We start from the raw sequence: 15,911 nt of genomic DNA on the forward strand, positions 1-15,911 counted from the left end.
AACACTTCGAGGGCCCGTTACACGTTGTCAAGGCAACCACAACCCCGAGCTCTCACAATGGGAATCTTCCCAACCAGGTTTTCAGGCAATCACTTGCCCTAAATTCTTTTTGCTTTAGGCTATTCTTTAAATTCTTTTAAAATAAAAACCGTTAAAAATATATCTTTCTATTATCCTGGAACCCTCATTATTTCTTGGAGTTTAATCTTTCCTTTCGAATGTCTAGTCTTCTATGTAAATAAAATTCAGAGGTAGTAAGGGTCTTGAAGCAATAATAATTTTCATTTTGTAATCATACAAATTATGCTGTCTTTGAAAATAAACTCATGCAGGTATGGTCCAAAGGGCGTGTGTTTTGGATGAAAAGAGAGTACTGGTTCCAAACCATGATTATGACATGAGGGTGGGGAAGAAAAGGCTAAACAAAGACCAGCAGAAGTACAGGCAAACAAACCCACGGAGTAAGAAATACCGATAAGACAACCAGTGAAATCTGCAAAATGACTGGTATTCCAGGATTTTATGGTATTATCATTAATTGTTTTAGGTGTGATAATGGAATTGTGAAGAAGGAAGGAAGGAGGGAAGGAAGGAGGGAAGGAAGGAAGGTGAGTCAAGGAAAATGGATGAGAATAAGGGAATGGAAAGAGGACAGTGAAAGGGAAGAAAGACGGGGAGAAAGAGAGAGAAATAGAAGCAAAGAGATGCAAATAGAAGCAAAGCACCATCTGCACATGGTGGAGATGCCACAAATGCCTCAGCAGCCCCCTTAATTTATGTAGGCTGTGCAGCATTGATGGATAAAACTTGGAAAAGCTCGACATCATAAAAGCCTGTCCCAGTAAAAATTCTGATGGAGCCCAGTTCCAATGTGCCTCTTCCACTGCTCCAGGATAACCACACTACACATCCACGTTAGCCCACTCAGCCTTTGGGGAACATGGTGGGGGGCGCACTGAGTTCGTTTCAATGGATGACTGTCTTGGGGGCAGTAATTCCTGTGTTTGCCTGGACCCAAGGGGACCGATGGGCAAAGCCATCAGTCTTATTACTGGGCACCAACATGTAGAGAAGGCAGAATGGAGAAACACAGGAAGGAAATCAAACACAGGAATTTAAAATCCAGTGAAAATGAGTGCAAATAAAATTTCATAAGATCTCCATAGTAAAGAAACTCAGCAGAGTCAACTCTTGATTACTCTAGTAAAGGAGACAAGAAAAGTTAATCCAAACATCATTTATGCCCAGTCCTATGTTCCTGTTTTGTTTTGATTTTACATTGGAGTATGAGTGTTTGGGGATTGCTCAGCAAGCACCATAAACAGCTAATAAAGCCCTGCTCTCGCAGATTCCACAGGCATTACTTTGAATCCTATCTGGTTTGGATGTTTTTTTCCTTTCGTATACTTGTCTGGTTTTGAAGGGAACTCCTAGGGAACTGCTCCCCACATAATTATCCAGATGACTCCTGATAAAAATCAAGCCCCAGAGTCTATGCCAATCAAAACACAGCCAAGGCCTGGCCAGAACCAGCTCAGGCACCAGAGCACTGGTGAGATGGTAGAGATCAAAGTCACAGACACACTTGCCTCAGTGAGCCATACCACACAACTTAGAAGCTAACTATGTCACTGTCACAAGGAACTCACGGGGCCATCTCCTAGGACCAGTGCATGATCACCAAGGCCATAATCTGAACCCATGAGAGCAGAACGCAGGGTCACACCCTCTCCAGAAAGGCTGCCAATTATTCCACAAAGTAAGTGCTCCACAAAAAAACATGTCTGATCTCTCTCACCGCACAGTTTGGAATTTTATCTCCTCTTCACTCTTCCCTTAGTAGATGTTCAACTATTAAAATTCAGCTTTCAGTTTCTTACTTTCCAAATCGAGATGATACAAGCTATTTGCGGAATAATATCTGAAAAAGTGAAACACAGTGCTGAGCTAAAAGACATCATTTGATTATCATTCTGGCTCACCATTAATTCAAGAAATGTATACTTTTTTCCTTTTAATTCAGAGAATTAAGCATTTTCTGTAAGAAAGATGAGAATGCAGCTCCCGAGCTGGACCATTCCTACAGGGATTCCCATCCAGGCAAAGACAGGAAGAATGAGTCCATGACCCACGTTTCCAAGTTAGCTTTCTCCACCTGGGGGAGGAAGATAACATTTCTGAGCCATCGTATTTTTTAAATATTCTGTTAACTGTCAGATACCCATCTGCTTAATTATCCAGTTTTTATGGGACTTTAGGATTGTTATTTGCAAAGGGTACAGATCTGCCTTGTCAATTAAATAAACTATTCCTGTACCTCCTCACTCTGCTGCTCTATATGACCAATCAGATTGTAAAGGTTTCATTAAAAAACACTGGTGGATTTCTGGGAAAAATGGCGTCAAGAACACATTATCTAAACTTGTTTCCATTACTCCCATTAAAATGACCAAGAGAGGGCTTCCCTGGTGGCGCAGTGGTTGAGAGTCCGCCTGCCAATGCAGGGTTGTGGGTTCGTGCCCGGGTCCGGGAAGATCCCACATGCCGCGGAGCGGCTGCGCCCGTGAGCCATGGCCGCTGAGCCTGCGCGTCCGGAGCCTTGTTGCTCCGCGGCGGGAGAGGCCACAACAGTGAGAGGCCCGCGTACAGCAAAAAAAAAAAAAAAAAAATGACCAAGAGAATATAAAGATGGGGGCCGAGGGGACTGCACCAATACAGGAAATAACAGAGGTGCCACTGACATGCCAGAAATGACAAGGAATTTTGGCAGATGGGACTAGGTTGAAGAAAAATACCGTAAGCCAAATAACATCTCCCCCTCTGAAGGACAGACTGGGTTCTTGAGAAGCAGGGCTCTGGCACCCCTTACTTGAAACGGCAAATCCAGAGGGGAGAGTGGGCTACAGAGCAGGCAAAAAGCCCACCAACTGGACACGCCTGTCTGTGGTGCCTCAGAAGCATTTGAAGCAGTCAGGGTGTCACAGGGGCATCTGTGATACCACAACTCACACCCGGGTAAAGATCAGAGCAAAGAGAAAGATGCCCCAGGAGCTATGGGTTCCCCGAACCCAGACAGAAATGAATGAGGCAGAGAGTATAACAGAGCTTCCACTCTGCTCCCCTCATGCTGATGGATCACTAAACTGATACACTAGTCCACTTCACTCAGGAAATGGGGGAAAAATCCACAAGGTGTCTATGAAAAGCTTCTGAAACAAACAAGGAGAGCACAGCATTTCAAACTTGTAAAAAGATTTATTACAAGAAGCAAAAATAATTTTTCAAGAGCATCACCTTGTATTCTCAAGAAAATTTTTGAACATACACAGTCTATGAAATGAGATAAGACAGCAAAATAAGAAGAAAAAAAGCAGTTGGCCAAGAGGCTTAAGGAAGAAAATGGGAACTGAATGAGATGAGGAACACTAAGAATCAATCTAAAAATACAACAGCATCACTATCTGCATTAGAAACCATATAAAGCAGCCCTGGCTCAATAGAAACTGAATCAGTGACGTGGAAAGCAAACATGAGTTCTCCCAAAAGGTAGAGAAGAACAAAGGGACCAAAATCATGAGAAAGATGGTGAAAACAATGGAGGACAGTGAATAGAGCAAACACTCAAAGTCAGTGTTCTTGAGAAAGAGAGTGTAGAAAACCAACAGGAGGAAATACCTACACTGCAGATCAAAAGTGGTCACCAAGCACCAGGCAAAATTAAAATGAAAGGATGGACACTGAGCTACACTTTGATGAAAATTTTAAATGGAAAAGGCAGAGACAGGAGTCTGACAAGCAACAAAACGAGGGTAGAAAGATCACTGTATTACAAAGAGATGATCTGGGCTGGCCTCAGACTTCTCCATCAGAGGCCAATGGGCCAGATGGTGGTCATTCCATAAATCTACACATGTGATTAAATTGTACAGAGCTACTACTACTACTCCTACACACACACACACACACACACACACAGTGTGTACATATAAAAACTGGTGAAATCCGAATAAAATTTGTACTCTAGTTAATAGTAGTGTGCCAATGTTAATTTCCTGGTTTTGATATTATATTGTAGTTGTATAAAATGTTATCATTGGAAGAAGCTGGGTGAAGGGTCCGTAGGATCTGTCTATACTATCTTGGCAACTTCCTGTAAGTCTATAATTTGTATTTTTTTTAAGACAGTAAATCAAGGATCAAGGTCTACTAAAGAGATTTGAAAGAAAAAAGAATTCCATATCCCAGTAAGTTGCTGGTCATAGGTGAAAGCAATGAAAAGTCATTCTCCATTATGAAAATAACATGTAATATCGGAAGATTCAAAGCAAGAGCTAAAATATCTAAACATTTTCTTTCATGAATCTAAATTGTGAAAATGGGCAATCACGCTCTATAAGGTCATGCTCTATAAGGTCTATGATGAGCACTGAAACTAGTTAAGAAGCATTCAGTTTAAGTAATTTGCTATGAAAATGATTCTAAAACCAAAAGCAAAGATCTATGTTTAAGGAATGACACATGATAAAAATTTCAATAGGAAGAAATTAGGGGGCTTCCCTGGGGGCACAGTAGTTGAGAATCTGCCTGCCAATGCAGGGGACACGGGTTCGTGCCCCGGTCTGGGAAGATCCCACATGCTGCGGAGCAACTAGGCCCGTGCACCACAACTACTGAGCCTGCGCGTTTGGAGCCTGTGCTCCGCAACAAGAGAGGCTGCGATAGTGAGAGGCCCGTGCACCGCGATGAAGAGTGGCCCCCGCTTGCCGCAACTAGAGAAAGCCCTCGCACAGAAATGAAGACCCAACACAGCCAGAAATAAAAAAATAAGTTAATTAATTAAAAAAAAAGAAGAAGAAGAAATTAGGCCTAAAATCTCAGAACATACCCAAAAAAACCTCTGGAAAATAGATTTAGAAAGTGGAAAGTGTGGGACTTCCCTGGTAGCAGAGTGGTTAAGAATCTACCTGCCAATGCAAGGGACATGGGTTCGGTCCCTGGTCCAGGAATATCCCACATGCCGCGGAGCAACTAAGTCCACGTGCCACAACTATCGAGCCTGCGCTCTAGAGCCCACGAGCCACAACTACTGAGCCCACGTGCTGCAACTACTGAAGCCCATGCACCTAGAGCCCATTCTCCGCAACAAGAGAAACCACCACAATGAGAAGCCCACTCACCGCAACAAAGAGTAGCCCCTGCTCGCTGCAACAGAGAAAGCCTGCGTGCAGCAATGAAGACCCAATGCTGCCAGCTAATCTCCTTATCTTATTGACACCTGGGAGGCAAAAATATATGTTCTGTTTTATTTTTTATGTTGATACTAAACACGTGGTTTAAGACCCTTACAGCTATCTTTTAGCACAATAAAGAATTGCTATACTAGTTATAAAAATAAATACAAATAGCTTACACTTCCCTGTTACAGAAAAAGACTTTAGATTAGCTAAAAGGTTTCCCCCATATGCTTTGTCCATCTTTTAATTTTTTAAAATTAATTGTATCCACAAGTGATGCACCAAAAGAATTCAACAAATAAAGGATAACATTTTTTTCAAATGGGCAAAATATATCAAGGAAACAGAAACACAAGATAGTAGGGATGGCACTGTCAGTATCAGACAGTAAGAAGAAACTTCTGTTACCTGATATTAGAGCCAATTATAAAGCAACTGTAACTAAAAATAGCTTAGCAATGACATAGTAATAAATGGATCAAATGAACAGAAACAGAACTTAGTGTATAATAACAGTGTAAAAGAAGATGGTTATAATAAAGTTAGCCTTTTAAATCAATGAAGAAAAGAATGTTTGAAAATCAAAGACAAAAACAATTGGTTATACAGAAAAAGGAGGAATTCCTTATCTTATATCATATACTAAAATAATTCCAGTTGAGTTAAATGCAAAACTTAAACAAAAGATTGAGAATAAAAATGTATTTATCTGAAAGGCCTTTCCAAATACATATTTGTGTGCTAACAATAATCCCACTACAAACAAAATGCAAGGCAAATGATAAATTGAGGGAGAATATTTGTAACAAAATGAAAATCATTAAGAAAAGGACAAACACCCTCTAACTATATGGGCAAAAGACATGATTAAATTATTCACACACACTCCCTCCCCAAATTCAAACATTCATTAAAAGCACGGAAAAACTCATCACTAATAACAAAAGAAGTACAGGTGAAAACAACTATATAATAACTTGGGAGTGTAAATATGTATAACCTTTATGGAGGATAATTTGGCAATAGCAAAGTAACATAAGCAAATTATACCTTTAAGTATCTTTAAATTCAAGTACTGTAAGCTTTAAACTTGCTCATGGTTTTTTGAGAAGTCATATTAAGGAAATAAAATATGTGTACTAAAGTATCTGCTCCAAGTGCGGGGGGTGAGCACAGCAGTCATAAAGTGGCCAGTGGATTAGCCCAGCCCTGCCACTTGGGTGACCAGCAATAAAACGATGTCAATAAAATCACCCACATTTTAGAGCTTTCTAGAGATCTGAAGAGAGAATTATGGGTGCCTGGCCCATGGGAATTGTTCAGTAACTATTAGACACTGATAGAAGGGGTGGTGATATTTATCTACAATCCTGCACTAACAGGTTCAAAATCCCTTATCTGAAATGCTTGTGGTCCGACTGTGGTGCTTCAGAACTAAGACCTTTTTGGATATGAAAAGGTAACAGTATATTTACCTAACTAGGTCTGGGAGAGCACCTAGTAATCAATTACATCACTATTCCTAGAGTAAAATATATGAATATTCATTCTAAGTGAGATAAACATCAGTTCAGGTCAGATTTTGCAGTCAAATGAGTTATGGAAAAACTTTTCGTTTTTACAGCTTTCTGGACTTCAGATTTTTACAAGAGTGATTGAGAACCTATATTTATAACAGAGGAACATTAGAATCTATCTAAACACATGATAATAAGGGGTAGGTTACATAAATTATGATACATTCATAAGATGGCAAACTACACAGCTATAAAAAGTCACTTTTTCCAAAGAATATTTAATAAACTGGGAAAATGTTCATGAATAGCAGGTAAAAAAAAAGCAAAATAAAAAACACAATTTATGAATTCTATTTTGCAAAAGTAAATTATATAATATTCCAGAATAAAAGACTACAAGGAACCATACAAGGACGTTAAATTAACCACATTATGTTCTTCCTTATACTTTTCTGCATTTTCTAATCTTCTATGATAATCAGGAAAACAATCCATTAATTTTTGAACTATTTATGGTTGCTGTTCCTGCGTAGGACTAGGCTAGTTCTCATCCTAGAGGGTTAACAAGCCCATCTCTACTCTCAAGGAATTTACCAACGCATCTCTGGAGAGCTGAGGGCATTACTCAGTTCTCTCCACATTAGAATGCAGTTCATTCTTCATCAGCACTTCCCCACTGGCTCCTTAGGACAACTTGACTCAGGTACCAGGACTTTTTCACACCTCTACCAAATGAAACCCCGGTGACCTTGCAAGTTAGTGATAAAAATGGCATCAGTGCTACAATAAGAACTTGATTCAACCCATGACCTTATCTAAAGAAGCTAAAAAAGAAAAAATAGAAAAAAAGAAAAAAGCAGGGACTGTTTATAAACGTGTTTGATTTTCACTTTTTTACTGTACTCATCAAATTGCAATCATTTAAGAAATTATGGGGGAGGAGGAGAAGGTGATTGCATTTAGGTTTGTTCCAGGTGCTTCGCATGAGTAAAAGGATATGAACTTGAACTTGACAGACCCAGCGATGAAAAGCATTTTGTGGAGTTAGTAGGATGCTAAGAGAGATCACGACATTGATTCGTGGAGAGGACAAGCAAGAGTTCATCTTACCTAACAGACCACTCATCAATGTCTATGGGGTGGTCTTTGGCCAGAGCTTTAAAGGGCTCAGCCGTATTTAGTGTGGGTGTTCCTAACACCCAGGTGGTCTTCACTGAACTCCACCCAGGTCTGGAATTCTCCAGTGGTTTAATACACAGTTTGAAAACATTTTATACCAAAAGGCTTTTTGTTATAAGCCTCAATTCCAAACATGGGACAAAAGAGATAAATGATCCATCAACCTACACCTAATCACCTAAAGGGACCCCATGGGTTGATATTTAATCACTTTTACATAGATTCCAATAGTCTTTTTAAACTATTGCTGAGAACACGAGAAATCCTTGTGCAAAGATTTTGCCACACATAAGTAATAGCCAACTGTGAAGTTAAATAAGAAGTTAACTCTCTTAGCTTAATCCCACAGAAAATTACTTGTTTGCAGGCAAATTATCCACTGGGGATACTTTTTTATTTGTGGAGTGCTAATCCTTCCCTCCTGCTTTCTGCCACCCTTCTTTTCCTCCTTCCTCCCAACCTGAAGAGAAGGAAGATAAAGTAAATGTGCACAATCCCCCATTCAATCAGGACCTTGGTTAAAATAAAGACCTTCCAGGAAAAAGGTGACTTACTCTATCCCAGCTGAAACACAGGCCCAGTCGATCAAGTTGTTTCCTCATGTGTCTAATATTACTGTGAAACAAAGGGAAAAGAGTTTGGATTTTAGAAACAGGAAAAGCCATAAACAAACTACACTTTGAGAATGTGAAAAGGAAACTGGAAAAGTCTAGATTATTCCAAAGGGCTTTAAGTGTTGTTTCGCCCTGGCGAAGAAATTAACTACTAAGAATCCGTGAAGGGCTTCCCTGGTGGCGCAGTGGTTGAGAGTCTGCCTGCCGATGCAGGGGACACGGGTTCGTGCCCCGGTCCGGGAAGATCCCACATGCCGCGGGGCGGCTTGGCCCGTGAGCCATGGCCACAAAGCCTGCACATCCGGAGCCTGTGCTCCGCAACGGGAGAGGCCAAAACAGTGAGAGGGCCGCGTACCGCAAAAAAAAAAAAAAAAAAAAGAATCCGTGAAAATATCTGCCTAGTAGAAGACATCTATTCTTTAGACCCTTGCAAAATCCACTAAAAACCATGATAGTCTTTGGTCCTAGGGACTAACCCTTTCCCAGGCCATTCAGGAAGGCAACCCTTCTGATTTGTGCACTCCTGGCCCATCCATATGCCTGTATTCTGCACAAATTTAAGCCAAGCATTTACAAATTTAAAAGCGACTGAAAAGAAAAATCTTAACATACAAATTGCGGGAATCCAAGAGGAGCCATACAGTGCTTTGTCAATCAAAACCTAAAACCGAAAACTCTCCAACAATTGGAAAAGAGGAGAGAAGTAAATTAATCAACTTTAATATAATATGAAATATTATTTAATTTTTTCTATTTAAATTTTTAAATTAAAAAAATTTTAACCTTTTTTATTGAAATATAGTTAATTTACAGTGCTGTGTTAGTTTCAGATATATAGTAAAGTGATTCAGTTATACATATATACATATAAATATATTTTTCAGATTATTTTCCATTATAGGTTATTACAAGACAGAGTATAGTTCCCTGTGCTGTACAATAGGTCCTTGTTGTTTGTCTGTTTTATATACAGTAATATGTATATGTTAATCCCAAACTCCTAATTTATTCCCCCCTGCCCCTCCCCACTATCCCCTTTGGTAACCATAAATTTGTTTTCTATGTCTGTGAGTCTATTTCTGTTTTGTAAGTAAGTTCATTTGTATCATTTTTTTAGATTCTCCACGTAAGTGATATCATACGATACTTGTCTTCCTCTGTCTGACTTCAGTTAATATGATGATCTCTAGGTCCTCTTTTTTCTTTTTAAAGAAAAAGGACTAATTAATTTCTACTGTGTCCCCTTTCAGTACAAACAGACTGAAAATATGGAAAACCATGAAGAAGTTCTCTAGGTGATCTCTGATTAGCTAACAATAGCTTATTTTAATTCCAAGCCTCGTGTTAAGCATTTTGCAGAAAAGTGCTTGCAACAGACTGAATGTTTGTGTCTCCCTCAAATTGTTATGTTAAAACCTAATCTCCAACATAATGGTATTTTGAGGTAAACCAAAGGTACTATGAGAGGTAACCAGATTAGTGCCTTTATAAAAGAGACTCCAGAGAGCAACCTTGCCCCTTCTACCATGTCAAGACACAGAAAGAAGACAGCTGTCTATGAACCAAGAAGCAGGTCCTCACCAGACACCAAATCTGCAAGTGCCTTGATCTCGGACTTCCCAGCCTATAGAACTGAGAGAAATACATTTCTGTTGTTTATAAGCCACCCAGACTATGGTATTTTTGTTATAGCAGCTGACTAAGACAGTGCTTAATCTTTATCCATTCATAAGAGGTAGGAACTATGACTATCCCTCCTTTACAGATAAATAAACTGAGGCGGAGAGAGGTTAAGTAATTTGCTCACCGTGAATGGCTAGGAAGAAGGAAAGGCAGGATTTGTACCTATGTGGCCTGATTCAGGGGCCATCTTCTTTACTGCTATGCTCTAGTTGGAGGAGCATACTACTCCTCCTTGGAGGAGTTGGCAAACTTTCTGTAAAGGACCAGATGGTAAATGTTTTCAGCTCTGTGAGCCATATGGTCTCTGTCACAACTACTCAGTTCTGCCATTGTATCATGAAAGCAGCCATGACCAATATATAAACAAATGGGTGTGGCTTGTGTTCCAATAAAACTTTATTTACAAAATCAGGCAGGGCCAAATTTGGCCCATGGAATTTGCCAATCCCTAGCCTAGCTTACATCAAATTTATACCATATTTGACCCATTTTATTTAAATCATTATTTCCTCCTTTTTTCATCATTCCTGTTACTCTAGAATTAACCATAATTGGAAAAGTGGAAACTAGGGATTAGGAAGAAAAAAGACAAATAGATGGTGCAGAAGATATTTCTTTTTACAATGTAGCCTTGGGCAAGATAAAGCAAAGGGAGGTGAAAGACAATGAGGATAGACTTTGAACCGGGTAGGGTGAGGAAAGGCTTTGTGAAAGGGGCTGGAGTGAGCCCAGAACATTCTGCTGGGTTCTGGTATAAGGCCCTCAAGGCTTTATCAGGAGGGAGAGGGATGGGCACTGCTGGCCCACAAGTACATGGAAGCCTGAGGCACAGTGGGTACTGAGAGTATGTCCTCCTTGGAGAAAGCCACACCCAGAATAAATTGGCCATATATTTCCTCGTTGAATATCTAAGTTCCTCTTCCTTCAGAATGGTGAAGGCAAAAAATTAACAGAATTTGCAGAGAAAATTATAATGTGGAATTTGTATATGGCTCAAACTACAGTCACGAAGATGAAGAGCACTGTAGAAATTTAACAAATGTCACCCTTTCCTTCTCCTTTTTCCTTCCAAACGCAAATACTCAAAGGAAGAATAACTAAATAACAAAGCATCAAAATGAACACATGAATGATATCCAAACCCTCTTTGTTATTTCTTAGATAAGAATACAGTGTGCAAAAAGGCAAACACCAAATACAGACAATCCTGTTTATTGCTTGGCAGGCTGCAATGTTTTGTTTGCTTTACTTTCTATTTCTTGTGCACAGGTTAAAAAAATTGTTTAAGGGTTCTGTATACAAGTGCTTGAATATGCCTGTAAACACATACCTCTGTGTCCAACTTTCTGGATGTAGATTCCTCTCGATCGCAGCATTTTCGGCAGGCAATCCAAATGCATCCCATCCCATGGGATTGATAACCTAGCACCCAGAAAAGAAACATCAGCCGTGGCAGATTGCTAAAATCTTTACCAGTATTCTCTTCTGGGCAATGAGCAGGCATTCTCTCTTTCTAACACGTCTTATCCCTTTCCTGGATGATTTCAAACTATGCTTTTGAAAGCCAGCTGGCTATCTAAGACGTAAGCACAGAAGAGAATTTAGAAGGTTATACACCAAGGTGCCAATAGCAGTTATCTCTGAGTAGGTATTTTCGTGACTATTTTTTACTTTCTTCTTCTTCTTGTCTGTATTGTGTGTAATGAACCCAAAGCGGTTTTCTGAAATTATAAAAAGTTTCTTTTAATTTCAAAAAGAGGTATATATAAAAATATATATAGACATTTAAAATGCTCACCTCGTGTTAGATTTTCCAGTTAAGGAGTTGTGCTGTCCAATAGGGTAGCCCCTAGCCACATGTGGTTATATAAATTTGAACTTAAATTAGTTAAAATTAATTAAAATTTAGTTCCTCAGTCACACTAGCCACTTTTGAAGTGTACAATAAGCCACTCTGAATCACCTCCTATAAGATATTTCCATTTTCCAAAGAACAGGGGATCCTAAGATCTCAGAGCTCGAAGAAGCTTTTGAAATATATCCTCCATCCCCACTCCTTTATTTGACAGTCCAAGCAACGATGGACCAACAAGAGTAAGCAGCCCAGCTAGGTCACACCAGAAGCAATTACTTCAGACCAGGATAGGCACTCATTTCTGCAAATGGATGACCAGTCACAGCTCAGCTGGCAGCTTCAATAGGAAGTTCTCTCAACCTAACTTACATGCCATGAATGGGAACAATGGCTTGAAACACAAGCTGTGGCATCAAGGGACAGACTCAGAAGGCTGGGCTCTCCACCCACTGCCAGGAAGGACACCTGCTTTGAAAACTCAGACTCCTACCCTTCTCTAATGCTGATTTTCAGCCACAAAGCCATAACCACAGCTTCTCCCAGAGCCATATTTCTGAAGCTTGCCTGTGGCTGAGGATGGCCTGAGGAGGCTCCAGTATTTCTAGAAAACAGCCCTTTACAGCTGGCCTTCTTACTTCCTATCAAGCTCCTGATCTGTCAACTGCCACAAGCTGAGTTTGTTTGTTTGTTTGTGTTTGTTAGTTTGTAATCATGCAGAGAACCTGAGCTTCTGTTCACATACATCTTGGATAGTGATGGACACTCAGACACACTTACTGGCACTACCTTATCACCTGCCCATATCATGATGGAACATTTTCCACTAAAGAAACAGGTCGCATTTTCTTTTATAAATAACTTTTTCCCCTGATTATTGAAATAATGTATGTTCACTACAAATAGTCTTGATACATAGAGAAAAATATTCAGAAGAAAATAAAATCCCCTTAATTCTACCATATAGCCATACATAACTGTCATTTGGTAAATTTATATCCAATTTTTAACAATTGGGATCATATTATTTCTGTGTGTTGTTTTTTTTTCATTGTGCACCTAGAGTTTTCTTCCATCTTTCTGTCTTGTTCAAAGACTCTCTGAGATGCAAATGAGTATCACCCATGGCCACCTCTGCCTCAGGTCCATAAGCACCTACAATTTAGTTTCCCGAACTGGATTCACACTCCAATCCCAGTGCCCAGATCCGTTCTCTCCCTAGTCCCTCTTAGCAGGTGGCAGTAAGAGAACAGGCATGGCCCTCCCAGTGGCAGAAGCCACTTGCCTTACATCGTCCTTCCATTCTGCACATTATTATTTTTTAATTAGGTTTTAGTTCTGATGGAACAATTCCATCTCAAGAATGAAGACCATGCATCTAAAATCAGAGCTGCTCTAACTCCTTTGGCTAGTGAGTGGGAAATGCAATAAAGGCTCGCTCCTCGGGAGGCTGTGTGGTTTGGGGGGAAATGTCCTAACCCAAACCTGCCATTTACTGGCAGTGGGACCTGAGGCACATCACTTACCCTGAGTCCCAACTATCAACTGTGACTGAAAGCAGCCACCCAAATCGTTGATAATTACACACTAAGATGTATGTGGTGCACCCAGCACAGTACAGGCACCCAGTAAATGGCAGGGCTGGCTGCAGTGGCAGCTGCCGTTGTCTGTTTGATCTTCAGCACCTCACAACATCGCACATCACCGATTCCCTCGTCAGGACCTCCGCCCATGTCTCTTTGGCCACATTCATTATGGTGGTTCTGTGACAACAGACAGGGAGACCCCTTGACCTCACACACATCCTCAACCATGTACAATCCTAAGGGTGTGTTACTTATGATAAGAGCCTCTGTAGCAGGTTGGTGCCAGGCATTGGAAGTTCTTAACCAAGCCGAACAGACCATGAGGCTCAAAGGGCCAGACGTTTGGCCTTCTTTTCCATGAAAGGGGCGCATCAGTTCTTTCGCGCATAATTAGTGGCTCAGATCAGGTGCTTCATTTGAAAGTAGCCCAGCTGTTCTTGCCATGGCTGACTGGAGCAGGGGCAGTCCATGAGCAGAAGCAGCCATCTGTGTGCTGGGTAGGAAGGGCCCTGCCCAGTAGATTTTGCTATATCAGGGGTGGTGGTAGGTCTGATCCACTCAGGTCTGCTTTCTGTACGGGATACAGACTTGGTGAATAACAGTGCTGTGGATCTCTCCAGTTTGCTGCTGCTCCAGTCTGGTTTGCAACATCCTCTGCCGTGCTTCCCAGTCCTGGAAATCTGGGAAGAGTGGAATGCCCTGGCCTGCCAGCCTAAGATAACATGACTCCCGCGGAACTCCCTCACAGTCCAGCGGTTAGGACTCCGCGCTCTCACTGCCAAGAGCCCGGATTCAATCCATGGTCAGGGAACTAAGATCCCGCAAGCCATGCGGCACAGCCACAAAAAAAAATGACATGACTCCCAAGCTATCACATTCAATCCCTGCATCCACGCTCCTGAGGTCAGTCGGAATAGGCTCCTCTTCTTTTTCCTTCATTGGATGTTTCTCAAATTACGAGCATAACACAAGCTTATTTTAACAAGTGAAATGACACAATACATGATATATAAAGGCAAAGCTGATCATCTCCCCCAGCCCCAACTCCTATTCTCAACTCCTTGATGTAACCAACAATGTCAGCCTTTGTATCCTTCCACAACTTTCTCTTCACTCAAACAAAGATACACACACACACACACACACACACACACACACACACACACACACACATATATATAGGAGCTGGATGGTTTGTTTTTATGGAAATAGAACCTGTCATACACTATTTTATGACCTTTTTTTTCATTTAACGTATCATGGACATCTGTACAAAATATGTTAAGTACGTGTGTGTGTGTATACATGTCTTTTAAAAATATTCTAACATTCCCTAGGAATATCTAGTCTACGTAGTTTTAGGAAGTTGTCAAAACATAACCCAATCCAGTTGATCTTTCAGACCTGAGGTCTCTTTTCCTCTTGCTAAATGTGTCCTACCCAAAGCGTTTCATCTTTCCAAACAGCACCCTCCCCTTCTGGCAAAATGCTCCTCCTCCTACTTCATATGGTCCTGCTGCAGACGGCAAATCACAAAACCCACCCCTCTGGCCACAGAGGGAGCACCTGGTGGAGATGTCTAAGAAAATACTGCTGGCATGTGGACAGATGCAGAAATGGGAGGCAGAGACTAGGGATACTGATGTGCTCCCAGGACACGGGCCCAATTCCTAGTGGGCCCCATTCCTACAACATTTCCTTTGGTTCTGTGAGTTACACCAGGATTTATAAAAACACACAAAACCTCCTTTTTTGCTTAAACTGGTCTGAGTTGGGTTTCAGTCCCTGGTAGCCAAGAACCCTGACTAAAACACTCACCCTTTAGAATACAGCTTTCTCTTGAGTACTGCTTAACCCATAGATGAAAAACATTTCCTTCACAGATTTCTCTTTTTAATTTTCAAGAGCTAAAAATAATAATAATCCCATGTTGGGGATTTGTGCTTGATTAGTAGAAAGTTCTGAAATACTTCCATGGATAACACTAGAGTACAGCTTCCAGCGATGCTTTAATTCTCCTAGGGCTACTTCGCTGGCAGAATAATGTAACTGTTGTATAACCATGTTCCACAAGAAAGAGGAAAACTTAATTATCACTTGGTTTCTTCATTGGAACTGCCAAAATGGCACCAGTTCAATGTTTCTGCCTATTAACATTGTTAGGTTACCATCCATGTTTTTAAATAAAGTCAATACAGAGACAGTCAAAAAATCAGTCTGGATTTATGTAATATACTTATTCATTT

The 15,911-nt window shown here is 40.6% G+C and overlaps 1 protein-coding gene across 1 annotated transcript in view; it reads right to left on the minus strand.

Annotated features, from left to right (window-relative positions):
- Window positions 1–15,911, minus strand: part of LARS2 (leucyl-tRNA synthetase 2, mitochondrial) — a 154,965-nt gene that overhangs the window by 115,881 nt on the left and 23,173 nt on the right. Inside the window, exons 3-4 of the mRNA XM_065886261.1 lie at window positions 11,558–11,649; window positions 8,485–8,545 (exon numbers count right to left, since the gene is read on the minus strand). Coding sequence (XP_065742333.1) covers window positions 8,485–8,545; window positions 11,558–11,649 — 153 coding nt within the window. The remainder of the gene's footprint in view (window positions 1–8,484; window positions 8,546–11,557; window positions 11,650–15,911) is intronic.

Source organism: Phocoena phocoena, chromosome 10 (assembly GCF_963924675.1).
Source record: "Phocoena phocoena chromosome 10, mPhoPho1.1, whole genome shotgun sequence".
Taxonomy (NCBI): Eukaryota; Metazoa; Chordata; class Mammalia; order Artiodactyla; family Phocoenidae; genus Phocoena; species Phocoena phocoena.